The sequence below is a fragment of the Rana temporaria genome, chromosome 1 (genome assembly GCF_905171775.1).
Source record: "Rana temporaria chromosome 1, aRanTem1.1, whole genome shotgun sequence".
NCBI classification, from domain to species: Eukaryota; Metazoa; Chordata; class Amphibia; order Anura; family Ranidae; genus Rana; species Rana temporaria.
In genome coordinates this window covers 67,692,543-67,707,232 of record NC_053489.1, presented here as the reverse complement: position 1 = coordinate 67,707,232, position 14,690 = coordinate 67,692,543, and the positions used below count along the sequence as shown (strand labels likewise).

Genomic DNA, 14,690 nt, shown 5'->3' with positions numbered 1-14,690 from the left:
ATAGGGAGATGAGAATCTCTCTCCTCCTCGGACGTAAAGATAAATAGACACGGGCAAGATGGGGAATAGATTTGTTTATGTTGGGGTAACACCGTTCACATAAAGAGAATTCTTTTTTTTAAATGGGGGGGGGGGACCGGGAAATGGTTGGGGTTTGGGGCCTCTCAATGCCATTGCACAAAGCAGATAAGTATAACAAAGTTTATTATTTTACAAAAAAAAGCTTTACAACTGCTGCAAGAGTTCATTTAATGCATCATTTAGCAGAATTAGTTGCCTAAAAGACTTTGGTACCCAGTGGGACTGTTCTGGAGTAAGTATAATGAGACAGGCCTGTAAGCGGAGTTTTGACTCCTCCTCCAGGCAACTTGTTGGCAAGTTTTCATTAAAGTCCAATTGCAGATTGGCCAAATACTAAAATACAGTTCTCCTAGCAGCCCCTAAAATAACAAAGTAGCTCTAGTTGCAATATTCACCCGCTCACTGATCCAACGCCACTCAGCATCATTCAACACTTCGTCTGTAAACCCAGAGTGTCGAGGCTTCGCCCCCAACCACGGCTCACATGAGAATGCTGCAGAAAGTGTTACCACATGATTACATGGTGCCATTTTCTGCAGCATTAGGAACTGCCAGCGGGCAGGAGAAAAATAAGAGGATGACGTTTGACATTGCCAAATTCCAACAAAAAAAACTGCTTTAGAAAAAATTATAGGCCAAAATCTGATAGGAACAAAGCTTTTTTTGCCAAACAGGGCAACCTAATACAGAAATGCACAAGTAGGTAGGTATCCATTATTGTTTTGGCCCTTTTAAAAATAATGATGGTTGAGCTTTCCTTTCTGTAATATTGACCTCACACCAGGAGTTTCAGTCCCACAATAAACGTTATTGATACAGCAGAGCCCATATGCACCCCTTCCCCTAATAAGATTTCTAGAAAAAGGAAGTAGTGTCATATCCATGTTTATTGTGGGACCGAACCTGCATGGGCCTCTGTGTAATAATTTTTGATTGGGAGGATATACACCCCTTTCTAAAAATCAACTTGACCAATGTGTATCCCTCAGCCAGATGTTCACTTGTAATGTAGTGCAGAAGGTTCATTCATTCATGCCACAGTCACTGCCCACAAGCACAATCACAATCTCTTAATGATCCACCTGAAAATGATGGTAGAATGCCAGAAATGTTCTTAACTTATTAATTTTAATACAATTACATTTAGAAAACAGTGGTAAATTGTATTCATTTAGTGCTAGCAGGTGCAAGGTTATTTGTCTCATTACAATCTAGCATGACAGTATCACGTCAAAGGAAAACCCTTAATGTTATTGTACACAAAAGTATGATCGAATATGTCTTAACCTTAACAAAATGGGAAGTGAAAATCAAAAGTACAAATGAGCCATTACAAGGACATTGAAAAATGGTTCACTAAATAACAGAACCACAGATTCCCCAGAGTAAAGGGCCAGCTCAATGAAAATGGATATTCCTGTTTGCAAGTCAGTCTGACTGTATTTGCAAAAATGGCCTTTTTGTACTCACCAAAAAAATATTTTCTTGGAGTTTGAGGGACACAGAAAATAATTTATCTTCAGGTTATACAGCCTTCTACAGGAGACCAACCCAGGAAAACCCCTCCCACTAGCAGCATTTCTAAATGTTTGTAGCTAAGCAATACACACAGCAAGACAAGCGCAGAGGGATGGGACCGTCTTTCTTTAATAGACTTAATAAAAAAGATGTTATGGCGAGTATAAATATTCTTATTTTGAGAGAAATAGGAAACCTTTCACCTTTGGGACATTTAAATGCAGCCCAACTGAGGAGTGGGCACCACAGGCCCAAGGGGACTGCCAGCAGCTCAAAGAGCACCTTGTGTCTGAAGCTAGCACCAGATAAGACTAACACCCACCTAGAGAACTTCTGAACAGAAAACAAGGGGACCTATGGTCTGCCTGAGCCACCTAGAGATGGTGGAATGAGAAGCCAAAGAACTCTTCTCAGATCTATTCAGGATTACAAAAAGAAAACCAGTTTCCCTAGTGGAAATTAGTGCTTGAGACTTTCAGAACTCAAAACACATCCAGACAGTAAAGAGAAAATTTCCTTCTGGTTAAATGGAGCTGGACAGAGAGAGATGGGAAAACATCCTGGTTGAGGTGAAAGGCAAAAACTAACTTAGCCAAGAAGGAAGTTCTGGGCCTCAACACCAACATGTCTTTATGCAAAACAAGAAAGGGTTCCTTGTAGGATCAGGTTGCATGTTCAGACACTCCCCTTTCAGAGCTGATGGCTACTGGAATGGGTGGGAGTAAAGAGAGGAATGCAGATCAGGCACTTCGTAAATGCAGGTTCCGCAGTCCAGCACTTTAAACAGCGTCCTCTGCATGTGTACTAACAGGAGAACCTTGTGAGGGGTAAGCCAGAAAGACTCCAACAGACCATCACAATGGAAAATTAAAGCTTCGGCCATCTGCACTATGCTTTCTAAAAATCAAGGGATCAGCCATAGTAGTGGCAAGATCTCTTAAAAAATTCTGACCAGTAAGCTATGGCTTAGCACAGTAAAGTCACCACCAACCATTCATCAGATGTGTCCTTAAAGACAAGTGTATCCACTGTTATGGTAGTTGCTTTGTTAAGGTAGAACCTTATCCACAGTGGGAGTTGACCCTTTTTGTACAAAATATTCCCTCAAATTAGTACAGGGCTAACAAGCATTTGGGGAGCAAAACACCATATCAGAGTGTTTTCAACCTTTGTAGAGAAAGTTGAAATGGGAAACAGACCTGGTAAAAACAGGCTAATGCTTCTAGTTAAATAATGGTGGTACACACCGCATCAATCAGGACCAAAATGGTCTCCTAAATTGGGAGTAACAGCAGTGGGCTACAACTTCTCAGGGGCAAGCTTATCAGTCAAACAATCTCAAGGGGTGATGGTTTCGAAACCCCAAGGCCACAGGTAAATCAGATACAGAATCTGGAAAAGGAGAATTACTCCACACCACATCAGCACTCTAACATTAACCCCTTCCTTGATGGAACATGGTAGGAAACAAGGAATTTTAAAGGCATCCTGGACCTCCACAGCTAACTTTTACCATGGTCTGAAAAGAGCCCTATGCTGAACCCAGTGCCCGAAGGATACAGCACTTCAAAATACAGGCTGCGGATGGAAGACTCTAGTGATAAAGCATTGGTTGAATAAAAATATTGAAGATAACGTAAAAAAAGGTGATAGCCAATAATAAGTTGGACTTCCATAGAGCTAAAGAGAAGACATCCATCCTCCTAGGACACCAGCAAAAAACACATGATGGTAGGATCTTGGGCTTGCCCACAGTTTTTGTTTGCCAGGGTTTAATCCTGCTGTAAGTGGCAGAAAAACCTGAAGGTGAAAAACTTTGTTTGCCTCAATGGATAACAATAAATGTATTTTGTGTTGACTTTTAAATAGAAGCCTTGATTAAGTTTAGATACGATGCATGTCAAGTATGAGAGCTGCCATTGCAGATTCACATTTTTAAGTGCAAATTCTAAAGAGTCACTGGTCTACAATTAGGCAACCAGGGAGCTGTTGGGACCCAATGAGTACCCTACATAATTCTAGGTCAGAAAAAAAGCATGAGCCTAGGATAGTTAACCCCGAAGGAAAAAAGGCAATGGCAGCTTCCATATTTTATCAACATGTTCCCTTTAAGTTTTAGAGTTGCAGTTTTTTCTACATGCAGCTCTAACCCATGGCAGTGAGATCAGTCACATGATTTTTTTTTTTTATTGGATTAGAACTATGACTAGCCAGCAATGTATTGTGCTTATAAGGACTGGACCTCAGAAGGTCATCAACTACTGGTCAAATGCACCTGTCAGAACTTTGAATGCTCTTAAAAGTATCTCAATCTGATGTCAAATGCAAGCTGAATGCCTCGTAAAGCTAGTGTCATTAGTCCATAAACACAAGCCTGAAGACTGGTCAGAAACTTTCAGAGCAAGCAAGTAAAGCATGTGTAATAGCAGATGTGGGTTGACATGTGTGGGTGTTTACCAGTCCTTGATACGTGTCCTAAAGTAGAAAGGATCCTCTCAGAGTGCAATATTACTGCTAATGATTGGAAGAGGCTAGAAGGACCTTACCTCCTGTCATGTTACTTTTACAATGAAAAATCGAAAGATCTAAAAAACCTTGATTCTAAACTTTTCCTGAGAAGAGATTTAAAGGGTGGTGGAAAAAAATAATAATCATATTTTCAGCCCTTTTTGACCCAGTTTCAGTTCATATGTCATAGAATAGAACAAAACATGTTTTTGAATGCATTAGCCTAATAAAACAAAAAAAGAGTGCCCCCAGAGTAATGCAGACAAGACCAAACTGGTCTATATGATGTCTGAATATTCCATATATAAATCCTACACAGTTTTATATTGCTACCCACATTATATTACAAGAAACTGGCTATGCTGTCTCAGCCTGCTCCCTTTTAAGTAGACTATTCAGAGGAACATGGTGGCTGCCTTTGCAAACCTAAAAAGCTAGTTGTCTGGCTGTTATGTTGACCCACATGCTTAATTACACTGAAAACAAGCACACTGTCCAGTCTTATCTGTGCACTGGTTCTGGGTCAGTAACCCAAAGTAATGTAGACCAAGAATTAGCATGGCAGCCAGGCATCAATCTTTTTTGGAAACAAAGATCAGCAAAGGTGATCTCCCTGTATATCACATGGCCCAATAGATACATGCTATATACACCCCTATAAGAAGTAATCCTTTATGCGAAAAAAAATTGATATACTGTAAAAATGTCTAACTTCATAAATTGTTAATTAAAAATCAACCTTTTGTAACTAATTTCCCAATTTGTGAAATGCTACTTCACCAAATACACACTAAGGTGGAAGATGATAAAATACAAATTCTAAGGTAAACTGCAGCATATCTTCCACAAGAGACATTTTGAACTCTTAATAAATGACATTCATATTTTAATTTGTTCCTATTCAGTAATTTAATTACTATTTTTCATACATAGAATTGCAGTTTCTACTACTAGAGGCTACCTGTAGGTTACACAGAGCTCTAGGTAACACTGCTGAACCAATACTCAAACGCAATGACAAGAAAGGTGACCAAAAGCCCTGACTCAGCATGATGTGCATGTCTGGCAGGAAAGCAAATTCAAATTCTAAAGTAAATATGCATTTTCTTTTGTTTCATTAAAACACAATAAGGTTATTTACATTAAGCGAACCTAATTCATAGATTTACATTTAGGATTATGCAGGTATTTGTTTTGGTGACTTGGTAAATTGCTCTACAAGTTATTAATGTTCCAAATGCTTCCAGGGATTGTGATGTTTAGTGCTTCCAATGACTGTAGGTTAATCATGAATGATGTGCATTGTAATGCTCTGCTATAGTTGGTTAGGCACCTTTCCTTGTCATGTAGACCTACTAATAAAGGTCAGACTCCTGAATGAATAGATGTATGTGTACACACTAACAATTTTACCTGGTGCTCAGGCAGGTGGTGCATTCACTACAGGTCCCATTCACTTTTATGCAATGTAGACAGTAGGCATTATATATCTCTGCTCCCTTAAAACACAGATCTTGGCCAAAAAAACATCAAAACCAATTCTGAGATATTTGATTAGGGCATTTATGTAAACACAGAGACATTAGAACACTGGGCAATAAGCAAGCATGCAAGTTTTTACCTGTGTACATGGACCCTAAAGCTTAGGCTGAAAAACAAATGGTCTAGCAATGTCCGATTTCTTATGATATGCTTGGCTATAAGATGCTTTGATTTACTGAGAATTTGAATTCTCTGCCCTGACTAGCTATAGGTTGCTCTAGTTCTCTTTGAATTATAATGCTCTTCTCTGATTGGCTATAAATTGCTATAAGTTCAATTTAATTCTAATGCCGCATTCTGACTGGCTATAGGTTGCTCCAATTCTATGCACTGACTGGTTATGAGCTGCTCTTATATAGTGTCCGAATTGGAATGCTCTGGTCCGATTGGCTATATGCGACTCCAAATCTGTTGAAATTCTAAGACTTGGTTCAAATTCCACCAGAATTACATTGTTCTGCTTGGCTATACGTTACTCCGACTCTATCACTCTGATATGAATGGCTATTGGCTGCTCTAGATGTATTGCAATGCTGATGCTCTGCTTTGAATGCCCATGGATCGCTCTAGTTCTGCAGGTGTTGTAATGTTGTTAGGATTGGCTAGGGTATTGGCTACCCTAATAATCTATTTTGATATGTAGCCTACAGAATGTTTCAGGTATTGTGCAAATTTAAAGGATCAGATTTTTATTTTTGGTAGGGTTGTAATGTTTAGCTTCAACTGCTACTCTATGTCAAATACACATTTTTTTTAGGCTATGAACTGGGAAGCTGCATGAAAGCTTATACACTGAGCACATATATTAAATAACCCAGGTTCAGTATTGTAAATAAGGCTTAGAACACTAAATATAAAGACGGTAATATTCAAAGAGAAGTTAAAAAAAAAAAAAGAAAAGGAGCAAAAATTATTGTATGTTGTTTGTCACATAATGCATCTAATGTTTGATCACGCTCGAAACCATCTTGTGTCACCGAACACTTTATTGTTTGAACCATTTCAGGTTGTCACATGGCAAAAATCCATCAGGACAGGGAGAGGTAATAAAATAGACTGATCTCTAAAATTCACAATGCATTGTATTAGCCCAGGCAGGACACACGAATTGTAGTTAAGAAAAGGCCATATGCTACAATTAATTAGAAATATATAAAACAATAATTGCTTTCATGGACAATCTTGGCTCATGCAAACTGGCATCATGGACTGATAATGCCATATCCCGTATTATGTTTCAGCCAGGGAATATACCAGTTTTGAACTAAAGTTAATAAGTTCTATCAGAATAAAAAATGGGCTGCTTTCAAAAATGTTCAACACTGGCTGGTAGATCTTGTACAAAATCAATTACAAGGAGCGTCTATGACTGGAAGGACTCGCGCACTTTGGACTGCAGAGCGTCACAGGTCTTCTTGGCGTCTCCCAAAAGCATAGAGGTGTTGGGTTTGTAGAAGATGGGATTGTCAACAGCAGCATAACCGACACCCAAAGACCTCTTCATCACAATAACCTGTACAAGAAAAAAAAAAAAGGTCACACAAATTGTTCACTAAATACTGAGCAATGCTTTGCATATTTTTCAAAAGTAAATAACACATAGTTTAATGCACGTTTAGCCACGCTAGCTTTTAGCCGCTTTCTTTGCCTCTATTCAAAATCAATGGTTCCCTATGAGAGCCCATTTATTTGAATAGAAGTCGGATCATGATGATCTGACTTGAGGTGCAGCTTGTGCGCTGAGGATCTTGAAGGGGAACCCGCGTTAAAATGGGGGGAAACAAATGGTGCGTGATTTCCCCACCCAGAGCATTCCAGACCCTTTGGTCTGGTATGGATTATATGGGGAACCCCCACAATCCATACCAGACCCTTATCCAAGCAAGTAGCCCGGCAGTGGCATACACCCCCCCCCCCCATGTTGAGGGCATGTGGCCTGGTATGGTCCGGGGGGGGGGGGGGTGCGCTCGTTCATCCCCCGCCCTTTTCCTGGCCTGCCAGGCTGCATGCTCGGATAAGGGTCTGGTATGGATTTTGGGGGAACCCCACGCAAATTTTTAAAACCTATTAAGCTATCAAACTATTAATATACATATTCTACCCTGGACTAGAAATATTCAGGTGTGGTTCTATACACAAGAGAATACAGAGTATGATTTAACCTTGTTTCAAGTAAAGGGTCAACAGATTAGGATGAGCTCCTGTCTAATTGCTCATGGTGGAGAACACAAAGAAGAGCTTTTTGCATTGGACGGTAATTTATCATGGAGGTAGTAAAAAAATAAATAAAAATATAGCGCTTTTAGGGGTTGGGACTGTTTTCATACACAATTGTACTGCTATATGCAGTAAATGCATTTTTACCTGATTTGTATATAGATACTTTGTTTGCTTTATTTAACTGGTGACAGCTTACAGTTCTTTAGTAAATAAATTATTATTACATTTTTTTGGTATACAAGTAATGCAGTGCAATTTTGAAAATTTCATATTTTTTGTTTTGTTTAGGGGAGACCCCTTGAAATGCATTCCATACCTGTTTAGACTTCCACACTTCCAGAACAGGCATACCAGCAATGATGGAATTGGGGTCTTCCTGAGCAGCGGAGTTAACAGTATCATTGGCACCAATTACAAGGACCAGATCAGTTTCTAAAAAGAAAATCAGAAAACATGTTAATTTTTCAAAAGTTGGAAAAATTGCATTTCAGCTCTGGTATGAAGAGTTCAATATCCACCAGAGATGCTAACTGATTTGAGTATTATTATATATCTGTATTTGTGTTGGGTGCCCTTTCTTTCTACAACAATTTAAAAACATATAGTTAAGTTTTGTGTATGCGTTTGCTTGCAGGACTATAGGGGGGAGGGGGGGGGGGGGTTGCTTAGAAGTGAGACTAATGGCATAGTTATACATATTGTAAAATATGCTATGAATATAAAAAAAAATAAGAAAAAAAAAAGACACGATTCTAAACAAGTCACACTTTGGACAATCATCGTTTCAATAATCACCAATCCCCAAAAGATGATTTGATGCTTCTTCGCTTCAAAAACGATATTTCTGTTAAACCAATAATCGCTGTGTGATGCGATTAGAAATGCGACAAATTAAAAAAAAGTTGCCAACTGCGAGGAAGCCACACTTCCAATAAGTCACAGCTAGACGACTCCAACTAGCAAAGCTCATGGCCCTCTCTGATTGGAGAGCTCTAGCTGTGACTTATGGGGCCATATTAAATGGCTGCTTCCTCACAGATAGCAGTAGGGCTCCCTGCAGTGTGCTGCCGGGGGAGCATTGTTGAGACTGATGCCTATTTTACCTACAAAGGTAAAACACTTACGCTTCCGTTTCGTGGTTCAATGTATGCACAGAGTATTTTTGGAAAAAAAATGTATTGGACTTTAAACCTTACAGCAAGTTAGAGCATGATGAACATTCTAGTATCACTATTCCTGAAACCAAATGCACATAAGGCAATTGTAGAGTAAGCTTCTTACCGGGGAAGTCTTCATTGATCTCATCCATCTCCAGCACAATATCATATGGAACACCAGCTTCAGCCAGAAGTACATTCAGCTGACCAGGCATACGACCTGCCACGGGGTGGATACCAAACCTGCAAAACACCAAATAAAAACTTAATAACATTCTTTGCCCCACTCCAATTATTAGCTTAGTATAAATCTCATCTAAAGAATATAATCAAGAATTCTGGCCCCATCACAGTATAGAATGAAGTGACTGGACCGTACAGGAAACTGTTGCATCCATCTACCAACGACCTTATTTTTTTACTCACGATGAAATAAATAAAACTGTAAAAGGAAGAGCATGGGAAGTGGGAAATAATAGGTACTTCTGGTAATCACGATTATACATCAGACAGGAGGCTCATATCTTATGCATTATCTTTCTTTAATAATGCCCATAGCAGAAATACAGTAAACATTTATTGTAACTTAAAAAATTCAAAGAACTACCCTTCCCAGCAGTCCCTGGGCCAGTGTAGCCCCTCCCAGACCGTAGCCTATATAAGGGACTGTCTGAGGTAACCTATTCCTCTTTCTTTCTGCTCATAGCCAGAACTCAGATAAGTACATTACTCTATGTTTATAATTTTTATGTAGGCTTGCTTGTTATTTGGTTATCAGCAGCCTTTTTAATTTGTGTAGATCCTAATGTCACATCGTCTTTCCACAGGGTGCTGGGGATCCCCCCCCTCCCACCCCGGCTTTTATTACAGCTACGGAGGTTTTTCCCTCCTCCGCTATTCCCTTCAACTTCCACCTGTATCTGTATATACCCTCTGATCCCCTCAGACCTTCATCTGTGTGTTGTTCTATCAACCTTCTGTCTTATGAAGCACAACTGATATTTCTAAAAATGATAAAAGTTTTTGCTGTATGCTTTTCCCACTTTGCTATCTGTGCCACCCGTTTTGTAGAGAACGCGGTTTCCTCTGATGTGTACATCTTACAGTCATTGGGCTTCTTTATTTGTTTATTTTACAATATACCGCTGCTTTGCTTCTTTTGTTTACCCCCGGTGCGCTCTGCACACTGCTCGTTTTCTGACTGGAGGTAGGACGGCGCCATTTTAACATCTCGGCGCCTTTTTTCCTACCTCCCTTCTTCTCCTTCTCCTCAGAGCGTCTCATCTCTGAGGGGGGCGTGGCGGTGAGGATCTCCCTGCACCAATCGCGCTATTGTCGCAAATCGACGGCGCCATTGCTGCGGACCTGTCCTGGGGACCCCATCCTCCATGTGCTAGACCGTCTCTCCCCATCGCCGCCACGCCAGGGTGCGGGCGGCTGTATGGTTGGAACTCTGTGTAGATCTCACTGATCTATGCGAATCACGTTAGGCCGTAGTCTCGCGAGACTACGGCCCCGAGCCTCACGTCTAGCTCCCCTTGTGGTGGGGAATATCTCCCCTCATCTAACTTCTGTCACTCACACCTAGCTGGTGGGGAATTCCTCCCCTCCCCTGCTTCTGTCACTCCTTCACCTTCAGTTACATTAACATCAGTTCTTGTTCTGGGAATTTATTCCCCTGTATTCTATTCTACATATAATGAATATATTAATACATGTAAATAAATAATAAATTTAAATAATTATACGAATGAATAAATTATTGACTTATTAAATAAATATAAATAAATCAATGAACATAAATGTCTATAAATAAATAATTTATACAATCTATATGATTGAATAAATAAATAAATAAATATATATAATAAACAAATTTAATATATAAACTATTAAACTATACTTTATATATAATTGAATAAATAAATACATATATATATATATATAAATAAATAAACAAATTATAACAATAATTGAATGAATTATAGAAATTACTATACAAGTTATAGTACATAACTTCCGTATCTTCCTGTGCTGCACGGCCGTGCTGTCCGCAGACAGCTGACTCTTCTCCTGTGGCTGGCGACAGATCCTTTACTCCCTACTGGTGCCACTGAAGTGGTGGACGCAGCCCTGGAAGGCCCTACCTACCTCAGTGCTGCACTGGTTCCTGAACTGGTCGGTAGGTCCGTCCAGACTACCAGGGCATCGGTTGTTCCAACCCACATGCACCCCTATGTCCCGGTTTCCCGGCAAGGATATAACGCCCCTGAGTAGGGCATGGCGTCCCGTATGCGCCATCACATTAATGTGGCCTCCGTCTCCCCGGCAGGGGAAGTAATTAACATGCCCCAGGCAGTACCCTCCCAGGACTGCCGACCCATTGACTCCCCGACTGGGGAAGTAAATAACATACCCCAGGCAGTACCCTCCCAGGACTGCCGACCCTCTGACTCCCCGGCAGGGGAAGTACATAACATGCCCCAGGCAGTACCTTCCCAGGACTGCCGACCCACGGACTCCCCGGCAGGGGAAGTAAATAACATGCCCCAGGCAGTACCCTCCCGGGCCTGCCGACCCACTGCCTTCCCAGACTCCAATCGACCCCCGAGCCTCGGGGAGATGCACATGCAGAGGCAGCGATCCGCTAGACGGACTGAGCCAGACTCCTCGTGGACTCTTCCAGAGTCGTCCGCGGAGTACGAGGCGGCTAACACCTTTGAGTCTGAGGATGAAAATGATGATGATTATGTGAGCAGTGGGGGCACATGGCGCTCCATGACGACGCCAACCCTAGGTCCCAGGGTAAAACCTTATTGGACTCTTGTGGAGTACCATTTTCGATCAGGAGGTGATTGGCCACCCACACTCCGGTGACTGGGCACCTCTACCTGAGGTGATCCAATAGATCGAATGCTGGCCCCGGAGATCGATCGGTACGCTAACCGGACAAGTTGAGGGTGGAATACTCACCCTTCCATTACCAAATACGGTGGTGCTCACTCCAGAGGTGGATCCCATAATCATTTAGTATTCCAGGAAGGGAATAGAGAGGGCCTTTGGGACCTCACAGTACTGGGTCTTAGATCTCTGGACCTATCACCTAACCCTACGCCTTAGTGAGCAGGCTACCGCCTCTGTAAGCCGGTTGACCTAGCACAATGGGATCACGCTAATTGATGATATCTTTAAGACGGTAGGACAAATGGAGTTATATTACCAGGCGTATACCTGGTTCACCATCCCATTCGGTTTTTCAAACCTAAACACCGCCCTAATGGACAACAGGTTGCTAGACCTTGGACCAAACAGCCAATAGTAGAGATGGACCCGCTCTCTTTGAACTTCCTCAACAACATCTTCCCGATCAGGAAGAAGAAAGGCGGTTTTTCGTCCGGTGGGAGCTTGAGAAATCTCACCAACTTACTGCCCTGTGGAACAAGGGTGAGGTTGAACATCTACTTGAACGACCTACTTCTAATGGCTGGTTCCCCTCGCCTAGCGAGCGAACACGCCTCCTGGATGGTCGGATCGCTTCGCGATCTGGGACTCCTCATAGATCACGAACACCTATTATCTCCCCATTTCAGGAGATAGAGTTTTTGGGGTTCTTGGTGGACACCAACCGAGCGACCCTTCGGCTACCCATACCCAATTAGCCGCCATCCGCAAAGACATCAGTATCATGCTGGGCAGCAGCGGGTGTCCTTACGCGGACTGACTCGCTTAGTCGGCCTGTTCCCGGTGTCAATCCAGGCCACTCTCCAGCCCCTCTTCACTGTCGAACCCTCCAGAGACTCGAGACTCTACATCTTCGCTAGGGGCTTCGCTATACAAACTAAGTGAAGCCATGGGGGACCTACGGTAGTGGTTACGTCATGCCGTCAAACGGAACGGCGAGACATTTTCAACTCCTCACCGAATTTTGTCATAGGGTCGGATACCAGCCGCCTCGGCTGGGGTGCTCGGTGCAGTCCCTCGTCCTCTGGTAGGACGTGGTCCGCAGAGAACCCTCGGCTGCACATCAACACGTGCACCCCTGACGGCCTTTTTTGCCATCGGAAGTCTGTTGCCACGCACGTCCATCTGCTGTGTGCTATTGCGTTCGGACAACGTACCCGCAGTCCGGTACGTCGATCGCTTGGTGGGCCCCTGATCCAGAATCCTAGCGGATCTAGTAAGACTTCGGGCACTTCTGCCTGGAATGCAACATCGTCCCGATTGCGGGATATGCCACAGACTATCCCTATAGGGTGGCAGATTGGATTCTCGTTACCTGACCGATTCCAACGATTGGCGACCGCTCCGGTCAGGGTCCCTGATCCTCGCTCACTTCGCGGATCCTTCTCTATGGACCTGTTCGTTCCCCGTATCAACCACCAGTTTCCGCGCTCTTACAACCGGAGGCCGGATCCGGAGGCGCACCATGTGGACACCCTCCACCAAACGTGGTCACAAGGGACACATTACGCGTTCCCCTGTTCCCGGTGACCCTCAGGGTCCTCCTTCACTTAGCGAGCCGGAGGGCATCAGTCGTGCGGTTCACTCCGTGGTGGCCGACGCAGCCATGGTTTCCCCTCCTTCTGAGGATGACGGTGGAACTCCCCAGGTTGTTTCCTCATTCCCCCCCACCTCCTCGCTGGTCCGAACGGGGATCTGCACCCTCTACTCACGAAGCACATCCTACCTCTCCTCACATGGTTAGTATCGGGGTTCCGGTCGCAGACTACGACCTTTCGGGAACAGCTAGGGATTCCCTGCCTTGGACTGGGCCCCGGGACTAGATCGGCATCTCGATCTACCTGGGGACTCTGGGTTACTTGGTGTGATCAACGACGGGTCGACCCCGTTCAAGCGCCAGGGTCTGTAATAGCCAATTATCGGGCGGACTCTTTGGATCCGTTGGTGTGTCAATTTTGAAGGCGTTAAGTTTAAATCGCCCAATGTACCAGCACACTTGGGATTTTTCCAAGGTCATGATCATGTTCTCGGGCTGGGGGACGTTGACACTCTGTTTTGAGGTTACTGTCTTTCGAGCTTACTGTCTTCTTGTGTCTGATTTCCATCATCGTGGGTCAGACGTCAAGGCTTTGGACATATCCAGGCGTCATTCCTCGCCTCAGAGACTCAAGTCTTTTTCCGTCGTGCGTTGGACCAGACGGTACATCGATCGGTTTTCTACCCGTTCTTCCCCGCACATCCACAACTGTATGTGGTCCGCTGTCTACAGACTTATATGTCCTTGACAGCCTCGCTGCGATCTTCGCAAGTCTTTCAACTCCTCGTTTCCTACGTTAATCCTCTCTTCCCGGTTTCCTCTGTGACTTACTATAGCGGCGGACTGTTGTCAGCGACCGCTTTTCCGCCAATCCCGCTTTGAACAGGAGGTACACATATCTATGTCAGTGTTGTGGATTATTTTGATTGTTATTGGTCATATGCATTGTTATAGCTTTGAACTTGCATAAGATATGAGCCTCCTGTCTGATGTATAATTCGAGATTTTCCTAGCTTGTGACGGAAAATATTAATTATATGAAGACAGGAGGCGAGTATCTTCCCTCCCAACCCAACCCTGTCACGAGGTTGTCTCTCTCTCGTTCTAGACTGATGAACCACGCACCCTGCAAGTCGGAGGCTGGTACGCCCCGGGAGTTCGTTTTC

At 43.1% G+C, this 14,690-nt stretch overlaps 1 protein-coding gene across 1 annotated transcript in view; it reads right to left on the bottom strand.

Annotated features, from left to right (window-relative positions):
* Positions 1-1,190: 1,190 nt before the first annotated feature.
* The window catches only part of NNT (nicotinamide nucleotide transhydrogenase), a 167,989-nt gene continuing 154,489 nt past the window's right edge, over positions 1,191-14,690 (bottom strand). Inside the window, exons 20-22 of the mRNA XM_040339121.1 lie at positions 9,151-9,269; positions 8,186-8,301; positions 1,191-7,162 (exon numbers count right to left, since the gene is read on the bottom strand). Coding sequence (XP_040195055.1) covers positions 7,013-7,162; positions 8,186-8,301; positions 9,151-9,269 — 385 coding nt within the window. The 3' untranslated portion in view covers positions 1,191-7,012. The remainder of the gene's footprint in view (positions 7,163-8,185; positions 8,302-9,150; positions 9,270-14,690) is intronic.